At 39.2% G+C, this 17399-nt stretch overlaps 1 protein-coding gene across 1 annotated transcript in view; it reads right to left on the minus strand.

Moving 5' to 3' along the window:
• Positions 1–17399, minus strand: part of PLCB1 (phospholipase C beta 1) — a 405965-nt gene that overhangs the window by 91924 nt on the left and 296642 nt on the right. The window contains exons 13-16 of the mRNA XM_075147729.1: positions 10677–10761; positions 10006–10183; positions 3319–3389; positions 2627–2723 (exon numbers count right to left, since the gene is read on the minus strand). Coding sequence (XP_075003830.1) covers positions 2627–2723; positions 3319–3389; positions 10006–10183; positions 10677–10761 — 431 coding nt within the window. The remainder of the gene's footprint in view (positions 1–2626; positions 2724–3318; positions 3390–10005; positions 10184–10676; positions 10762–17399) is intronic.

Here is a 17399-nt window from a genome sequence, read left to right on the forward strand (position 1 = left end):
GGCCAGCCTGGCCAGCTCCTTGAAGTCAAACTGCGAAGCTGCAGGAGAGGGATAAAACTGAACAAAAGCACTCGCCTTGCAGAGAGAAGCAGGACAGAAACAGGTGGGCGCTTTCCTTAGAGGAAGCCAAAAAGGAAGCAGTGGATCCAAAGAAATGAGGAGCTAGATTGTTTGGGCCAACGTGAGAGGAAAATGTGCTGCCAACCTGTGAACTACAAACTATTCTCAGTGTATGTTGAAGAGTCAGAGGATGACCGTGGTGTTCCAAAAGTGGTTCTCTCCCTCTAGGAAAGCTGGGACTCAGACTTTACTGAGGTCCCTATTTCCAATTAGCAACCATCACGCCATTATTCATAGCTTTTATCTCCTAATGGCAAAGGATTCCTGCCATTCTCTAGAGGCTGCTCTCCTACCACTCCTCTTCCTTTCCAACAAGCAATATCCTCTCCTTCTCCAGACTCTGTTCCAGCCAGCTCACCTCCATCTCAGCTCCTTATAAAGGCACTGAGATTACTCTTATTCCATCCTTCCCCCTTACTAATGGGATAGCACTAGCAACACACATATATAGTGGTTTTATTCTATTTAGAACACAGGTGCTAGAATTTGTTGTAGTAATATACTGTATCTCTCAACCTTATCTTAAAGTAGAGCATCTGTAGGAAACCAGAACTGGTAGCTGTTAAATGATTCGGTTACTAAATGTCCAGGGCTTAATCAAACTCCTAATTAAAATAAGAACAATTATTTCCTTGTAGTATCTGGAGAGGATTAAGAAACCTGCCCTTTGAAGAAAAGACTGTGCAGGAGAGACATTTCTCTCCCGTGATACATTACACTGTGCTATCTTATCAGGAGGAAGTCACTATGGAGTGGACAAACAACTCATCGAAAAACTGCCCGAAAAACTTCAAAAAATACAGTTACAGCTACTTGCTGTCAGAGAGAGGGAACATATCTAGTGAGGGCAATGAGGGGACTGTTCAGATCCAGTGTTATTCAATATTTCTCTTAACAAGCTGGATGCGAGACCAGAAAATGCACTTTTAAAATGTGTGAATGACAGAAGCAGTGAGGTACTGTTATCACCGTGGAGGCCAGGATCACAAATCAAAACAAATTCTGAATTAGAAAATATTAAATTAGAAAAATGTTGTAACACTGAAACAAAACTCTATAAAAGACAAGTATGGAGCTCTACACTTAGGGAAACGAAATCAGGTGAACAAAAATAAAATCTGGGCAACAATTGGATAGGCAGCAATTTAAAAACCAATTCTCATCTAACTCCTCCTTTATTCAGCTCATCTTCGCTGAATTTGATGAAGGTCCAGCAGTGAGTCCAGGCCAGGACTAAGACCAGAACCCACACGTCATGCTAAAGTGCCCGCTGCTTTAACCAGCCAGCAACATTTACCACGTAAGGCCACTGCTTTAACGAACTGGCCACATTTACCACATAATGATTTTTTCGACACAAACACCAGAAATATTAGTTCCTTAACATTATGAGCTCACAGAAACAGTATGATTCATCAAAGGTCACATCAAGACTTAGGATAAAAAATCTGGACATCAGCAGTTCTTTAAAAAAGACAAAACTTGGAAAGGCACAGGCATGTGAACAGAAGAAATCTACACAAGACAATTTTATAACAGCTGCATCAACTTGTCCTGCTAGGATTCACATGGCTTCCTTTCCAGGAGGAATATCTCCTTCCCACTGAGTTCTTGTAACACTCATTAGAGCTCGAGGAGATTATAAACATCCAAAGGGACACTACTATAGGGGACAAGCATAGCCCTCTGCATGATTTTGTGAATGCTCGTATGTACGTCTGTATAAATACCCACATACAAATGAACAGGTAGATAACTTCTTATATGTTTATTATTCATCACGAGTAAATGCAAAATCTTGTACACAGATGTGGACTTCGGCATCAATTACCTGTCCTCTGCCAAGGCCTCCACAAATCCATAATAAATTAAAATGCTATACAGTTCTTTAACTAAAAAGCTCCAAGAGGATATTGAAACCTGTCAAATCAAAGTGAAAAAGGGCAGGCAAACAGTAAGGGGTTCTGCACCAAGAAAGGAAAAGATGCTGCAGTGTTTACTGAGGATGCCACTGAGTGCACTCCTAGCAAGGCATCTTCTGTAAAAGCCAGCAGGGGATGAAATTATGGCCTTTTCTATACAATACACAGAGGCAGGAAAGACTGAATTTGCATACGGGGAAGGACAGACCCTGAATCCTCTATAAAAGTAGCAAAGGCAAAACATAAAGCACTTGCCTCAATCCGTAGGAATATTTGTCACCACCTTTCTCAAACTGCTTAAGTTACTCTTCAGTCATGGACAACAAAGACAATGTAAGTACAACATTTTCAAAAATGTTTTTGAAATAGCAGCATGTTTACTGCTGATGAAGTTTGATATTTAGACCTACACAGGTTTCAAAATAAATATGGATTTATTTGGCTGGATAACAAGGGAACATTTTCTGTCCGTGTGCCTGTATTTAACTGAGAGGAAGCCAAGCAGCATTTCTCCAGAACTTTCTTCCAAACACTTGCTAGGTAATTTCCAGTACAAGATGTTGCTCATGCTTAGGCTTACTTACTTTTTGATACTTCAAATGACTCAAATTTCACAGGCTGAATGTAGTTCACCAGGTTAGACATCTCTTCCGTGGCCATAGCCTCACTTCCAGCAGTTCCCTAGGACAGAGAAGGGAAAATGCTGCAGTTTTGATCTGTCCGTGGTGGCCATCAGAGGCCACAAATACCAAAGCCCAGTTTTCTATCAACAGTGGTATCTTTCACTGATCCTGGCGTAGTGAAGACAATGCCTCATACAGTAAAGAAGAAAATTTGCTATAAAATGTAAATGTTTATTAAACTGCTGTTGTAATCATTCTTATTACTTGGCTCCTAGGGAAGGGACTGCATTACCTTTACACGTGCATACTGCTGAGCACATTTATCAGTACTGTTGGATAAATAATAAATACAGCTCTAAGTTTTTGATGTCAAGTTTTTCTTCTAACAATGCTAAATACACCACAAGTAGTTGTCTAAAACAGATCAGCTGTGGTGCTATTAATTCTTATTCTTCAGTAAATGAAAATATAAATAAACAAAGCAAAGATGTGCTTCCAAACCAATTAACAACCAACTTCAGGAAGTTGGTGGTGTGTTTCCCAGTGCTCTGCCTCCCTTTCTCCACTAGATGGTAGTCCCATTCCTGATAACACAAGCCAACCCACAACTGCTGGAACCGACCCATCACCATGAAACATATCTACACCCTTACTTCATCCATCGACGACTTTTTACAGTCATCATCATAGTCATCATCATCATCGCTCTCAATCTCTGCTTCTCCTGAAAAGTTTTAAGCAGAAGATAATTACTGGCTGAAGCAATAGTTATAATTACCAGCAATAAATTCGAGAAAGATGTGCAAGTAGCACTGCTTAAAGGAGACTACATTATACGTGTCCTTTTTGTCAGAGCACAAATCAAATACACTGCCTCGAAGGATTCATCCACCTTCAGCATTGATAAGTTCTTATTGCCCGACCAAACAAAAACTCTTCCTTTGCAGCTGCTGGATGCTCAGTGCTTGGAAACCATGGGGTAGGTATCAGCGTTGTGGTGTGTGTAAGCGGTGTGTGGGTATAGTATCACAAACTACTCTGAAGAGATGTTCCCATGCTTGGGGCACAGCCCCAGGGTTTGGGAGATGTGAGTTCAAACTCCCTCTCTGTTGCAGGATCCCTGCAGGACTTTCAGTGAATGCCTCACCCCCTCCGGGAAGCGCACATGTAACAGCATGCACGGGGTGAAGCAATCATGCATGACAATTGATGAGATTCTCACGTGCTGTGGTATCAAGGGCTGTTCAGCAAAATCCATCTGTTCTGAACGTATCGCAGTACATGTACTGAGGTAGCGCAGCTGGGAGGAGCTGGCACAGGAGCCTAACTGCAATAGCTTGACTTCAGTTCCCTTCACGGACTGCTTTGGTGTGCCTTACTGTTAGGACTCCGGTGGCGTAGCTCAAATGCACCGGCTGAGGGCAGTGCAAATCAAATAATGTGAAGAAGATGCATAAGGCTCATCCTTTCCCTGAAAATGTACTGATGGAGTAAATGGGACCAAATAAAACACATTTTATGCCTTGCTCCCAATTGCAGTGTACTCATCAAATTCCTATGGGCAAGACACAGATTCTTTATTGTTAATTAACGAATGCCTCCCCTAGCCTCCAAAATGTTTTGATTTGGTTGCACCAGAAATTAAACCATTAAGGAATATCAAGCTTATCTTTCTCTTTACTAACTCCTCCTGTGGGTCTGGCTGTCATAAAGTATACACTGTGCATCTTAAGAAGACTCTGGAAAAGAAGGTTTAACTTATACTGCAGTCACCTATCCACACCTATAGGATTGACAACTCTCCCTAAAGATTTTATTCCACAAACCTTTCAGCTTCCTTCAGCAGTGGCAATTTTATTTTGGCAGCACAAAAATCTAACCACTGTGCAGCATTCCCAAACTCTCCAGAGAATGGTAATTCAGTCTCAGTTTCTCCTGTCAATTTAGGGTCTAATCCAAAGCCCACTGAGTCAATAAAGAAACTCCTCTTTGTTCCAGCAGGCCTTGAATCATGCCCAGTGGGCCCCTTCCGAACATGGAGAGCACATATGATTTAAATAATGAGTGTGCCTTTCACAACCAAATGATGACTACCCAGGCTGCGTTTCCTTCCAGATGCAGATGTTGAAATGTCAGGCTTTTATTCATGAACGCATTTCTTCTTGAACATTTCATTGAAGAAAATAACATGATTGCTCAACAGGCTCAAGGGACGGCTCAGGGAACCTCAACGCATTGCAAAGAGCCAGCCGAGCTCTCACAGGATTTGCAGTGACAATCTTTGGATGGGAAGCTCTCAATTGATTTAACCAGGCTGGCAAAATAACACTTCGCACAGTCCACAAAATGGGGGACACGGGCAGATTTCAGCCAACTTGCACTGCTGAGATACCAGGTAGACGCTAGCTTGTTCTTACTAGAAGTGTCCAGGGAGGAAAGTACGCAACACATTATTCATTTATTTAAAAATATTTAACAGGAAAACTCCCAGGGAGATCAGATCTCATTTTCAAGTTGTGCATCAGATAGCAAAACCAGGACAAATAATACACAGGACTGCAAACACAGAATAAAAATTATTAAGTGTTTTAGAAAGTCTGACTATATCTGCATTGCCTTTCACCCAGCAGCATGGTCCTACGCTCAAACCAGCCTTCTTTTCCCGTTACGCTGCTGGGACACAAAGTCAGAGCAAGCCTTGGCCAGACTGAGGAGGTGTCTGTGCTGCGGACGCCTCCATGCTCATTGGTGGTGGGATCAGCCCCGCGCCATCACTCCTATCCCTTCCCAGGAGGGCACAGACACTGTGTATCAGAAATGCACGTGGGCTGGCATATGCAGCTGTGCTGCAGGTCAAGTCCAGTATGTACATGTGAGCTTGTCTAAGGGACAACTAGCTGTAATGGCATAATTATTATTTGCATTTAGATGGGACTAAAAACCCAGGTCAGGACAAGACCTCTCCATGGTATGTGGCACACAAATACAGTGAAAATAGAGCCCTGCTCCAAGGGCTTGCCCTCCAAGTATGAGACAAGAACCTGCCCATGGGCAGAGGCAGACAGAAAAATATCAAGAAATAAAAAGATGTTGCTCCCTACCACAATAGGTAAGTTATAACACAGATAGTGTCAACCGCTCATAGGCAGAAGGGCACAGGAAACTTCTCAGTGGAGTAATGGGGCAGTTTCACGGATGTTTTCAAGGAGCTGCCCCTAGCAAGTGGGGCAGCGTGGGGAAGGCATAAAAGTGCTCATTGGGCAATGTAACAAGTGGACAAAGGAGGCCAAATCCCAACTGATGGGCAGAGGGGTTCAACACAGTAATACTGAACGGAAGATGATTAGGAGAGGAGAGCTGGGAATGACAAGCCAAATCCCTGTTACCAAGGGTTGAGGAAGCAGAGTGCTAAATATTATCCATTCTCACCATGCCTCAGCAGCGTGACAGATATTCAGAGCCTAATAAAACGAAAGGTTATACATCGCTTGAAATTCAGAGGAATTTGGTAATCTGCTTTCTCAGACCCCTTTAAAATAACAGCCAGAACGGATTATAAATGTGGTACTTGCTGGCGCAGCTTGTTAGCTCTATAACTTTAGGTAGCCACAAGCATCTGGGGAGGGGGGGCGATGTGAATCACCTTTTGTTTTTTCCACAGGCTGTACATCAGCACTTGCTGATTTTTAAAGGGAAAAAATGAACTTTATTCAGTTTGCTAGGACATTTTACTTTGTAACAGCGGGCCATGCAGCAGCAATGTACCAATACATTTACATACACTGAGCCTAAAACTTTTTATCCAGTTTTCTATTTACTCATCATGAAATGATGGAGCCAATTCTACCCTCTCTCTCTGTTTTCCTGTGACTCTTTCCCTGCAGCACCCACTACTCTGACAAAAATGTCATCCTATCAGTGAGAATTAACAATTTGCTCGAAAATTTAAATACGGTTCAATTGGCAAGTTTTGGCTACTTCCAGTATAGGCCTACTTTCAATAAAATGTATGTACCTGCAGAACTGCCACTGTTCTTTTTGCAGTGTAATCTAACTTCTTTGAAAATCTTGCTTATTTACTTCCATTCATTGTGCTAAAAGAACCAGGTGTAAGATGCTTGTTTACCAAAATTACAATCTACCTCACAAGTGTTATCTCAGAAATTCTTTTCCTGCTTTGCCAGCTTTGCTGTACCTTTAGGGAAAGCTTTTTCCATTGACAGATACTATACCCTACTGAAGTTACTTTTTACATCAGTTTCATGAACATCTTGCAAGCCATTCTGCAAAGCTCGTTTCAGAATTGTTTTTTTAATTATTGCTACTGTATCACCACCACCTAGCTTTTATATGATATGTTTTATAAATATATCAAAAGGGTGGTTTATTTGGGTTTAAATCTGACCTCAAGCAGCGTAAGACACAGTGAAGCTTGCTATCAACTGAAGTACGAATCTCCATATTTTTTGCACTGCTGTGAAAAAACTCATTTAAAATCTCAAGAAGGCTAAATCAGCACAACTTTCTCCTGGAGATCAGCAGTAATTCTGACAGGAGCTATACAATACAATAGAGTTATTTGAATAATATGCCCTGCTTGCTAAATGTAAAGATTATATTAAGGTTGGAGTATTGAAACACTTCATGTTAAGAAATGTTAAGAATAAGGCTCCCTTTAGTCTTTAATTGCATTACTCCTTTCATGCTCATGAAAGAAATTGGTACTGGGCATAGAGGAGCATAATGCTTGCAGTGCTCCAGCATTACATGTTGTCGATATTGAGATGCACATAAGGAACGAGGCAGTGAAAAGAAGGATGTCATGGTGACTGTTGAGCACCGCCCCATGGAACCATGCTCTTCGCTGGGTCTTGCCACAGCGGTCTTATAAAATGCTGAATAATTTTTTTTTTAAATGTTGACAGACAGAAATCTGGCCTCTGATTTACAGAAATGCTGCGTGCTCATAGCTGTAAGCTGTAGCTGAAATCTCTGGAGCTGTGCTCTGAATACTTAAAAATTCGAAGTATTCTTGAAAAATCAGATCCTGGATGTTCCGCATCAGTCACCCCTAAACTGTTCTTAAGGTCTCTCAGACTCGGCTGTCCTTAGATAAAATTTGCTTAATATTATTTCACTTACCACAGGTATAGAATAGGATCACAGAATCATAGAATCATTAAGGTTGGAAAAGACCTCTAAGATCATCCAGTCCAACCGTCAACCCAACACCACCACGCCCACTAAATCATGTCCCTAAGCGCCACATCTACACAGCTTTTAAATACTTCCAGGGATGGTGACTCAACCACTTCCCTGGGCAGCCTGTTCCAGTATTGTTCAGATAAATTCACTGCTGTTTGTCAAGTACTCATATGCAGCCTGGATACCCCCACAGAAATTCACTGCAAGATGAGGATGCCACATCTAGGATCAAGTATTGAATGACAGAGAGAAAAAATATTGACTAACTGCATTCTCCAAAAGAGGCATAGGCCCTAAAGCAGAAACAATGGCTGACAGAAGGATTACAAGTAATATATTTCGGCAGTCACACAGATGAACCAAGTGACCACATCAATTTTGCAATCTCAGTTCTAGCATTTCCTAATTTGTAAGTGTGCATCTTCACAATCTACAGTTAACAGAGGTTGTTATATAGGTAATACAGCCATAATATTCACAGTTAATTTGTAAAATGACACACCCTATTATGGGACTGAGCCCCCTGCCTTGCATCATCACCAACATCTAGATTCACAGCCCAGGTCTTTTCTTATAAAAGCTCACAGAGAGGCTCCTGAAAGACAAAGCTGTTACCCTCTACGCAGAGCAGGCACTCAGAAAGCAAAACTGGGTTCTCACTATGTGCTGGCAACAAAAATGTAGAGTTGGGAACCCAGGGTTGATTTCAAGTGTTGGAAAGGAGTCAGTCGGCATACACACACTTATTTTTGTGTTGCTTGGGATTTGTCTAAAGCAAATCAAGAAAACAGTATTAAATCATTCCCAACACCAGGATGAATCTTCCTTTGAAATCCAAGCCCTACTCCAAAGCCATGCCCTTTTCAAAGTTTCTTACCACAATAGCTGAAAACTCTTTCTTTGCTTCTAATGGGATAAACAATGTTATCCACAAATACAGCAGGATTATTTTTTTTTTTTTAGTTCAGCTTGAGGCAAACTGCCAGCATGAAAAATTTCAGCTCAATTAATCAGAGTTTAGAAAAAATTACAACCAATGGAAAAAAGTTTCTTAATGGCAAATAGTAATGAACTTATACTGCAGCAGAGCTTTCAACTTGCTCTGTAAGTATTCCACTACTGGGGCATAAATGTCTACCCTTTTAGAAATCCCAAATTTCAGTCCTAATAATAACAAGAAATTCTTGTGCAGGGAACAGATACTGGGCTGGGAATCCAGATACACAGATTTTGTTGTTTATCCTGCTGCTAATCTGCTCTTGTGTTTTAGAACATATCCTTACTTTATATTTTTCTCTGCACTTCTCTTTGTCTTTTCTAGTTAGGTTTTAAGCTCTTCAGAACAAAGACCATCTCTTACTAATTTTTGCATACCAACACTCACAATGGTCCCCTGCAGATCCCATAGGCATTACCAGAATATATGCATTAAATTACAGTAACTTTTCTATTTAATTTCTGATTTTAAAAATTCTGCTAATAATGAACAAGTCAAATGTAATACACTGCTTTCCATTGGCTACATTCCCTACAATTCCTGCTGGTAACAAATATTTGTTTGCAGTATTATTTTTGCTTGTTTCCATCTCTGGAACAGAAGAACATCTTATAGCACTTTGCATAGAGGTCTGTGACCTGTTCCCAACTAATGCAAGACAACAGCAGGTTGAGCCTCGCCTGCCTGAGGAAGAACTACCTCATTCACAATTACCCTAAATCTTAAGACACTGCAGAACCACTGCAGTTCTCCTGTGCAATGGGCCAAGTCTGAAAGGGCACCAAATGGTAGGCACATCTCAGAGGCAACAGAAAAAAGAAAACATTTGTATTTGGTATTGGGTCTGGGCACATAGAAAAGGCACCCAAGGGTGAAGGAGTCGGCAGCTCGCTCTACTTCCTAAGCAGTGTAGATATATGTTAGTACACATCACTGAGCTTTAGGTCACTCTGTAAGTGATTCCTCAGCCACGAGCCTTCACAGACTCCTGGATCACTGACACGTAGCATTGCTTCCTACTGAGTAAGGTACACTGGCGTACCTTTACCTTGCTAGAGCAATGTAAATGGATTGAATTATAGCTGTAATTAAGCATTTGTGTTTTAGGGAAAAATATATTTGTAGATTCAATTCATACCTGCTCCGGGGGAGGAAGGTTCAAACATACTAGACGTATCACTGCATGTGTTGGAAGCTTGCTCTGAGAGCTTCTTTTTTGCACTTCCATCTGCAGACTTATGCGACTTCTTTTTATTCTTCACCAGAATTTTGTACATTAAATCCATAGGGCTTGGAAGAGGAACCCCAGGTTCAAGCTTGCAGAAAAAGGAAAAGAAATTCGTTACAACAACAACAAAAGAAACAAGCTTATGGCAATTTCTTAGGGCCCACATGGCGCAAGATAATTTTGTAACCTCTATAAGCCCTATTAAAATGAAATGTATTTTGCACAAGAGGTAACCTCGATATTAAACAAAACAGGGCTACTGAGGGCACCTTAAGAAGAAAAGAAAAATGCTTTATGAAATGTCTACAGTAATAACCGAAATAAGTATTAGTTCAAATATGAAAGCCTACATTATAAAATGGCAGCTATGAGAATCAATTGCATTTAGAAGATTACAATTCACTGTATCAGAACAATCTCTGCATCAGAAATTACATGCTTAAGTCACCAACAGCTCACATTGTTTAAACCCCTCCTTTAGACTCTGTTTTGAAAGGCCATATATGAAGAATGACACAGGACTGAAACACTTAAATATTCACACAGATATTTGTGCTTTGATAAATACCAAACCATATTACCGGGTATTTTTCCAATGGATCCATAAGCAATGCATCTCCAAATATTAATCTGCAGTACTCTGCCATTTTTGCCTGTTGTTTAGGGCTAAAGGGGAAAAAAGAAAGAAATAAATGAGTCCTACTAATGCTACAGAGTGAAAGCAGCAGTAATGGAATATCTAATATCCCTAAACTAGATACAATTTCCTGATCCAATTGCTGTGAATTTTTCAGAGAGACCTAGATATATCATGCAATTATTCTGATTCCTCTGATAGAGCTTATCAAAAGGATCATACGTGAAGTAAAGGCACTAGTCAACTGAATAATAGTGAAACTGAACTTTTAACACTGAGAGATATTTTCCCGTGCACTTAGTAGAAAATGAAAAAAGGAGGCTGTCAGTTGTTACCTTTAGGGAAATAACCGTTATATGAATTTGCCTGTTTTAGGCAGCATTTTTATTCAAAGTTTAAATATTTTCCTCCTTATGTTACTTTATACACACGCCTGGCATTCTTCTCACACACGCAGCCCCCGACCCCATTTGGATGACCTTCTCTTTTTGTCATACCTGACCTAAGGCATAAAACCCAGAACAGTTACACAGAAAGCAGTCTCCTGTGCAGGTGTCTCTGCTAAATTTCCCAAGCCAAGGGTACCTATCGCCTCATTCAGCATGTCTGTAAGGCACAGCCATACAGAAGAAGGGGCAGAAGGCATTACTTGGGTCTCAAAACCAGCAAAGCTGCATCAGTTATAAGCACTGGTAGAGAAGCAGCTAGTTTTACTGCAGCTTTCTAAAATGCAGTTAGTTTTACTGCAGATTTTCTGCTAAAATGCAGCCCACCTTCCCACCCTTTTTGTTAGCCCGTGTGAGGTGGGTGCTGTGCCTGTGCAGCGTGTCAGCCCGCCCAGCCACAGCCCTGCCCGGAGCTGCAGCTGCACCTCTGCACTGTGCTCCACGACAAAGCACGGACCCATCTGCAGACCTCCTGGGCTGGGTTTGCACCAAAAGCTTGCACTGCTCTCGCCAGCTCACTCGGAAGTATTTCCCTTGACATATCCTCACTGGCAGAAGTCATTGCGTAGATGTAATTGTGCTACTGCTAAGATGTATTATGTCAATTTGGAGAATTGCTGTAATAAGTGCTGGTGTAACATGCATTTTATACACATATAATTACATACCGCATGCATGTTATGTGTATGTAACTGGGACCAATATATCAGGACAGCCACCTTAGTGGGGATCTGGATATAACAACAAGCTGCTACGTGGAGCTGCTCAATGATCATTTTAGCTTGTTTGGGTACGTGGTCAGATTCCTTTTCTAAAAATTCTTACATTTTATTTAAAATCAGATAGAGTGTCAAATTTTACCATAGTAAATTACTTCAGCGGTTTTCATGACATCCTCTAGAAGTAAATTGAACCTCAGTAAACTCTACTTATAATTGATTTTCCCAAAGTGCAACCAAAGAATGAAATAATTCCTGCATATCAGTGACAGGAGTTTTAGGACTGAAGATAGGTTATACTACTCAGAAATGTTACTCAAATCATCTTAAAATGCAGCTCCGTGCTACAGTCACTCTAATTTTAGATGACTGTGTATTTTTGTTTTATGTGCCTGTTTAAAATCTGTAACATCTGAGCTTAGGTATCTTTAAAAGTTTCCTTTTTTGATACTCTCTTGAGAAGTCTTGATTAAAGGACAGGTTTATATTGCTTAATATAACTTCCTCAACTACTGTTAATTTGATCTGCATATCATGGAAGATACACAAATGGTATAAGCGTTTATGTTACCATGGAGCTATTTTTCATGACAAAATAGAGCTGGGTATATAGGAAAAAAAAAAAGGAGTGCTCATTTTTCTCTTGCAAACTGAGAGTACAACAACCGCTGTGTCCAGTTTGTCATTAGCTACCAGCTGAGCACCTGGCACTGGAGCTCTTCCTGGGGTCAGCAAGGCCAAACCAGAGCTGAGATAAAGGCTGGGTGGCATTTGAATCAGAAAACGTAATTTCCCTGAGATCAGCATTCTGGATGTCCCTTAAAGCAGATTTGGGGTGAAGCGGTCATTAGCTCAGTCATTGACAAAACATATTGTGAGGAGGCTTTAAATTATTCCACAAAACTATCCAAGCGCTGCATGCAGTTTAAATCACTACAGCATTTTATTAACGCTTTCTTCTGCATGCAGCCATCTCTGCAAAAAGCTAAAAGCCACTTTTAGCTGAGGATGGAAAATTAAGATGAAGACAAGCGAGGCAGTGGAACTAAGAACCCGCAAGGGAGAAGGTGATGGGAAGAATAGATCAGGCTACAACAGCGCGTTAGCTATTTCTAACCGCCAGCTACCAAGGAAAATGAAGGCACCTCACTAGCAAGCAGACAGACTGGGTGTTTACTATAGGTCTAGGGGTCATTATAGTGAATTTTATTTCAGTCTTCTCCACCAGTGTGTATTTTGAACAGACCCATGCTCTTAGGACCCAGAAAGTTCAAAGGACATCTCCTTGAATCAAAAGAGCACAATTATTGAAATCGTAGTAATTAGATGCGACATCAGCATTTTTAAATGGGCACATCAACTCCAAAAAGAACTCTCGATAGGAATCCAAAAAAAATACGCAAGACTTAAATCTAATAATTTTCCATCTATCACCACAGCTAGAACAAATTCTTCTGATCTTCTGTGTTTAATTACATGTTTACCTCAAAGAGAGCACAGTGAGAACTTTCATTTTTGCAAAAGAGAAAAATGTAATGTAACATTATTTTGGTGTAGCGTATAAATTCCAATTGCATGCCAGAGGCAGAAAGAAGGAAAAGGAAAATCATGTGAAAAACTAATGGTTTTTAATACTATAAAAAAATCTTGCAGTAGTAGACAAGGCCAAAGTAGGAAAATCTTGACATTACAAAATTACTTGTCTTTCTCAACTGGACTATATGCACAGATATTTTTAAAAGCTCCTAAGAATGAATATAAAATATATAGGAGTACCAGCATTTAATCGAGTGGTATTTTTTGTGTGTTCTCTCTCTCTCTTTTTTATATATATATAGTTTCAAGAGATAGATCAGTAGTAATAGTATAGATTATGTATTACTATTGTAGTATTTTAAAAGTTGGAGTATCAGTTTCTTTTTATTTTCCCTTCTTTCAAAATTGTGAACCAGAGCAACAGATTGAAATACCAACTTTTCTACATCAACATATTTCTCCATTTGTGTTATGGAACAAAAAAGCAGGTATTTCCTGGTCCATATCTACTGTTATTGGAAATTCTCTCAGCATTCATGTATTGTAACGAAAATTGATTGCCTCAAAAGAGCTGACTTTATCTGCTTTATGATTTTCACTGTGCAGACATGGACAGGTAGCATGTAGACTAATTATATATGCCCCCAAAATGTGCCAGGGCAAGGGAAGATAAAGTGGGAACAAGATACCTGGAGATATGGAAATATAAAGAATATTAAGAAATGTTTTCATTACCATTATTGTATTGCCTGCACTTTGTTTTACTGTGTTTGTATTATGCCTATTATGAAGGTCAATCACAGGGGCTCTTTGGCACTACTGCACGACTACTGCTCCGAACATTATATTATTATCGCTTCTGCAGAGATACTTGTTCTCTGTAAGACAAAGACACAGATGCTTCCCAGAAAAGTCTAAAATAATTTAAAGTGTAAGAAGAAAAAGTGATAAAAATCCTATTAATATTTGAAATAACAATTCCAGCAAGAAATGAGCAATATGAATAACTGTAATTAAATTTAATCTTGGAAGCAATCTTACATGGATACTGCTCAAGGATCACTTAACCTTTTTGCTATGTCATCAGTGCATTTCTAATTATAGAGTGTCTGCTTTCAGATTTGCAGATTGCTTATCTTCTTGCAAGCCCAGTTTCAAACGTCAAGGTCTTCTTGAGGTCTTTTCAACATTTTCAGGGCACTTTTCTATTTTTTGATAGAACCAGATCTTTTCTTAGAACTGTCTTCTTTCAGTGTGCACGTTTTGACCAGTATAAATGATGACATACATAATATTTTACATATTCTAAAAGTTATATGCTTGCCTGTTTTTCTAAACCTTTTATTGTATAAAGCCAGGCAAGAATGAATATGCTACATAGTGGCGTTAATAGTAAAGGAAATGAAAATTCTTCCCATGCTATAAAGATATTAGAGAGGAGTCCTTCTAGGAAAAACATTGAAAGAAAGCAAAATGAGATGATTAACACCATGTGCTTATAAGTGATTTGTTCCCTAGCTGCCAAAAAGTGTTAAAAATATTCTCAGGAACATAAATCAGAAGGAAAAAAAATTGCATTTTAAGTCCAATGGTGATTAACACTGTCATATGTATGGTGGCGACGTAAAACTTATTTACCCCTGATAATCGCAGTACGTTTCAAAGCCATGAAACAGGCTAAAACCGTATTTCTGTTTAAGCAAATGCCAAAATTTCTGCTGATTTGTACGGGACCAGCATTTCACGCATGAATACTGACTCTTGTAACTTGAAAATCGGAAGAAAAATTTGGTCACCCAAAAGTAGGAACTGACGTCATAGGATTTGTTTGACAGCAATTCTATAAAAACACTTAGCATTTTTTGTTAATACTTAGGGCAAAGTCCATCTTTAAGTCCTAGGAGTAAAACAACATTCCAAATAAATGAAAAAGACAAAAGGAGCATTCCATGAAATTAGGTGAAGGTTTCTGTGAGTGGCATGACTAATTGCAGATTTCTCTAGCAACTAGTGAAGAAATGAAGGGATAATTGTAGCAGTCGGTAAAATAACTAGAAATTATTTTCAGCCAAAGCAAAATTAGAAATCATACACATTAAGTCTGATGATTTACTGCAGCAGAAAATAATAAATAGCAATAAAGCCTTAGAAAGAGAAAATACTTGATACTGTTTTTGCAGACTTGCTTTGCTAAAAACCTATGTCATAGCAATGCATGGAAAAGGGCATCAAATAATACACGACTGAAGTTTTCTGGAGAGAAAGGTCCAATTGGTTCTGTGGGGCAAACTGTAAAGATCAGAGTAACACAGCAGTAACTGTTCCCTTTTTGACATATTCGTGCAGCACCACACCACCTTTAATTTTGACAGTGTTTCACCTTGTAGTTTTAAAGCCACTTTTGTACGTAATTTACATCTGACAGGAATTTATTTTATACATTTTTTTACTTCTTTACCTTCCTAAAATAGAACAGATCGCCCTGGAAAGTTGAAGATTTAAGTCTTAATGACTTTAAAGGAAGAAAAATGTAACCCTTCTGGTTAAAATAAATTGGATGTTGCTTTTTCTCTGCCTTATAGTAACACAGTGAATGTATATTTTAACAAATACAGAAGAATGAATACAAAATATAATACATTGAAGAATGATGGTTGAGCTCTTTTCTAAAGACCAGAGGTTGCATTTAGAAGCACTGAGAAAAGCATTGTGAGTTAAAACCTACAGCATAGGTGAGCATAAGCAAATCCAAAGTGATATAACTTACACCAAAAAGAAAGGAGTGAGGGGACCGATTAGAGAAGGAAATTAAATACAGTATCCGTGTGGTCTTTCAGAGGAAGACAGAACTAACTAAGCATGATTTAACAGGTAGCTGTTTGAATCATAACCAATAGCCTTTATATGTGCGCAGAGCAAGCAGATATTTGCCCACAAAAGGTAGTGTAAACCTATGCTGCAAGGTATACAGGTAGTGTAAGTCAGCCCTCAGATTTTACATTTTTCTACCTACATCATTTTTGATCAGTATTGTCACATCTGTTCTTAAAAACATTCTTACATAGCTTCTTCTACCAGTTCCTTCCCTTATGACGAGAATGTTCTTCCTAAAACAATGGAAAAGCAGTTAGCCCCCACCCTTTTCCTCTTCAAGAAGTGAAAGTGCCAACATCTTTTCTGATTTGTATTAAATCATTCATAGCTGCCCCAAAGATTACTTTTTATTTCACACTAAAAAAAAAAAAAAAGTTTCTCAGTCCAAACTGGCACCAGAAGTGCTGAAAATGTTTTCACAGCAGAAAACAAAAGGGGAAAAGGCAACTGAAGTTAAGGCACATCTTATGTGTCAATGTCACCCTACTTTGAACCATGTGGTCTCTATATTCAAAACCAAAATTAATGTCAAACTTAAAAAAAGAAAAATCAGAACTAAAAAACCAATAATAATAAAAAATAGATCACTAGGACAAATTTAGAACTGTTCTCACATATTTTTTCTTTTCTTCCACAGAAAAGTTTTCCTTTCTTTGTAACTAAAAAAAAAGAAAAGAAAAAGAAAAAGAAAACAGCTTAGGTAAAGTGGTATTTTTTGGCAGAAACGTAACAGTTCCTGGCCATCCATACCACCTATTTCACAATCCTAGCTAGTCGATGGTTCTGGCCCCTACTTCTAACACATGAGAAACAGAACCAAATTCTGTGCACGCAATATGCTTATAGCGCAGAATAGGGTCATAAGCAGGTGAAATATTGCTGCTTTTTCTTTGATGAAGTACCCCTACATTCCAGCAGGACATACTGAGACTGTAAACTTAACACAATTTGTCTCACAATTATTCAAACTTTCTCTTTCATACAAAAGGTTCTAATTCAAGAAGGTTTTTAAGAACATGCCTGATTCATTCTGTTCATCTTGGTTACTTAGACTGATACAAGTTTTTTGGAGGTAAGAGCTGTTGATCACGT

This window comes from Calonectris borealis, chromosome 3 (assembly GCF_964195595.1).
Source record: "Calonectris borealis chromosome 3, bCalBor7.hap1.2, whole genome shotgun sequence".
Lineage (NCBI taxonomy): Eukaryota > Metazoa > Chordata > Aves > Procellariiformes > Procellariidae > Calonectris > Calonectris borealis.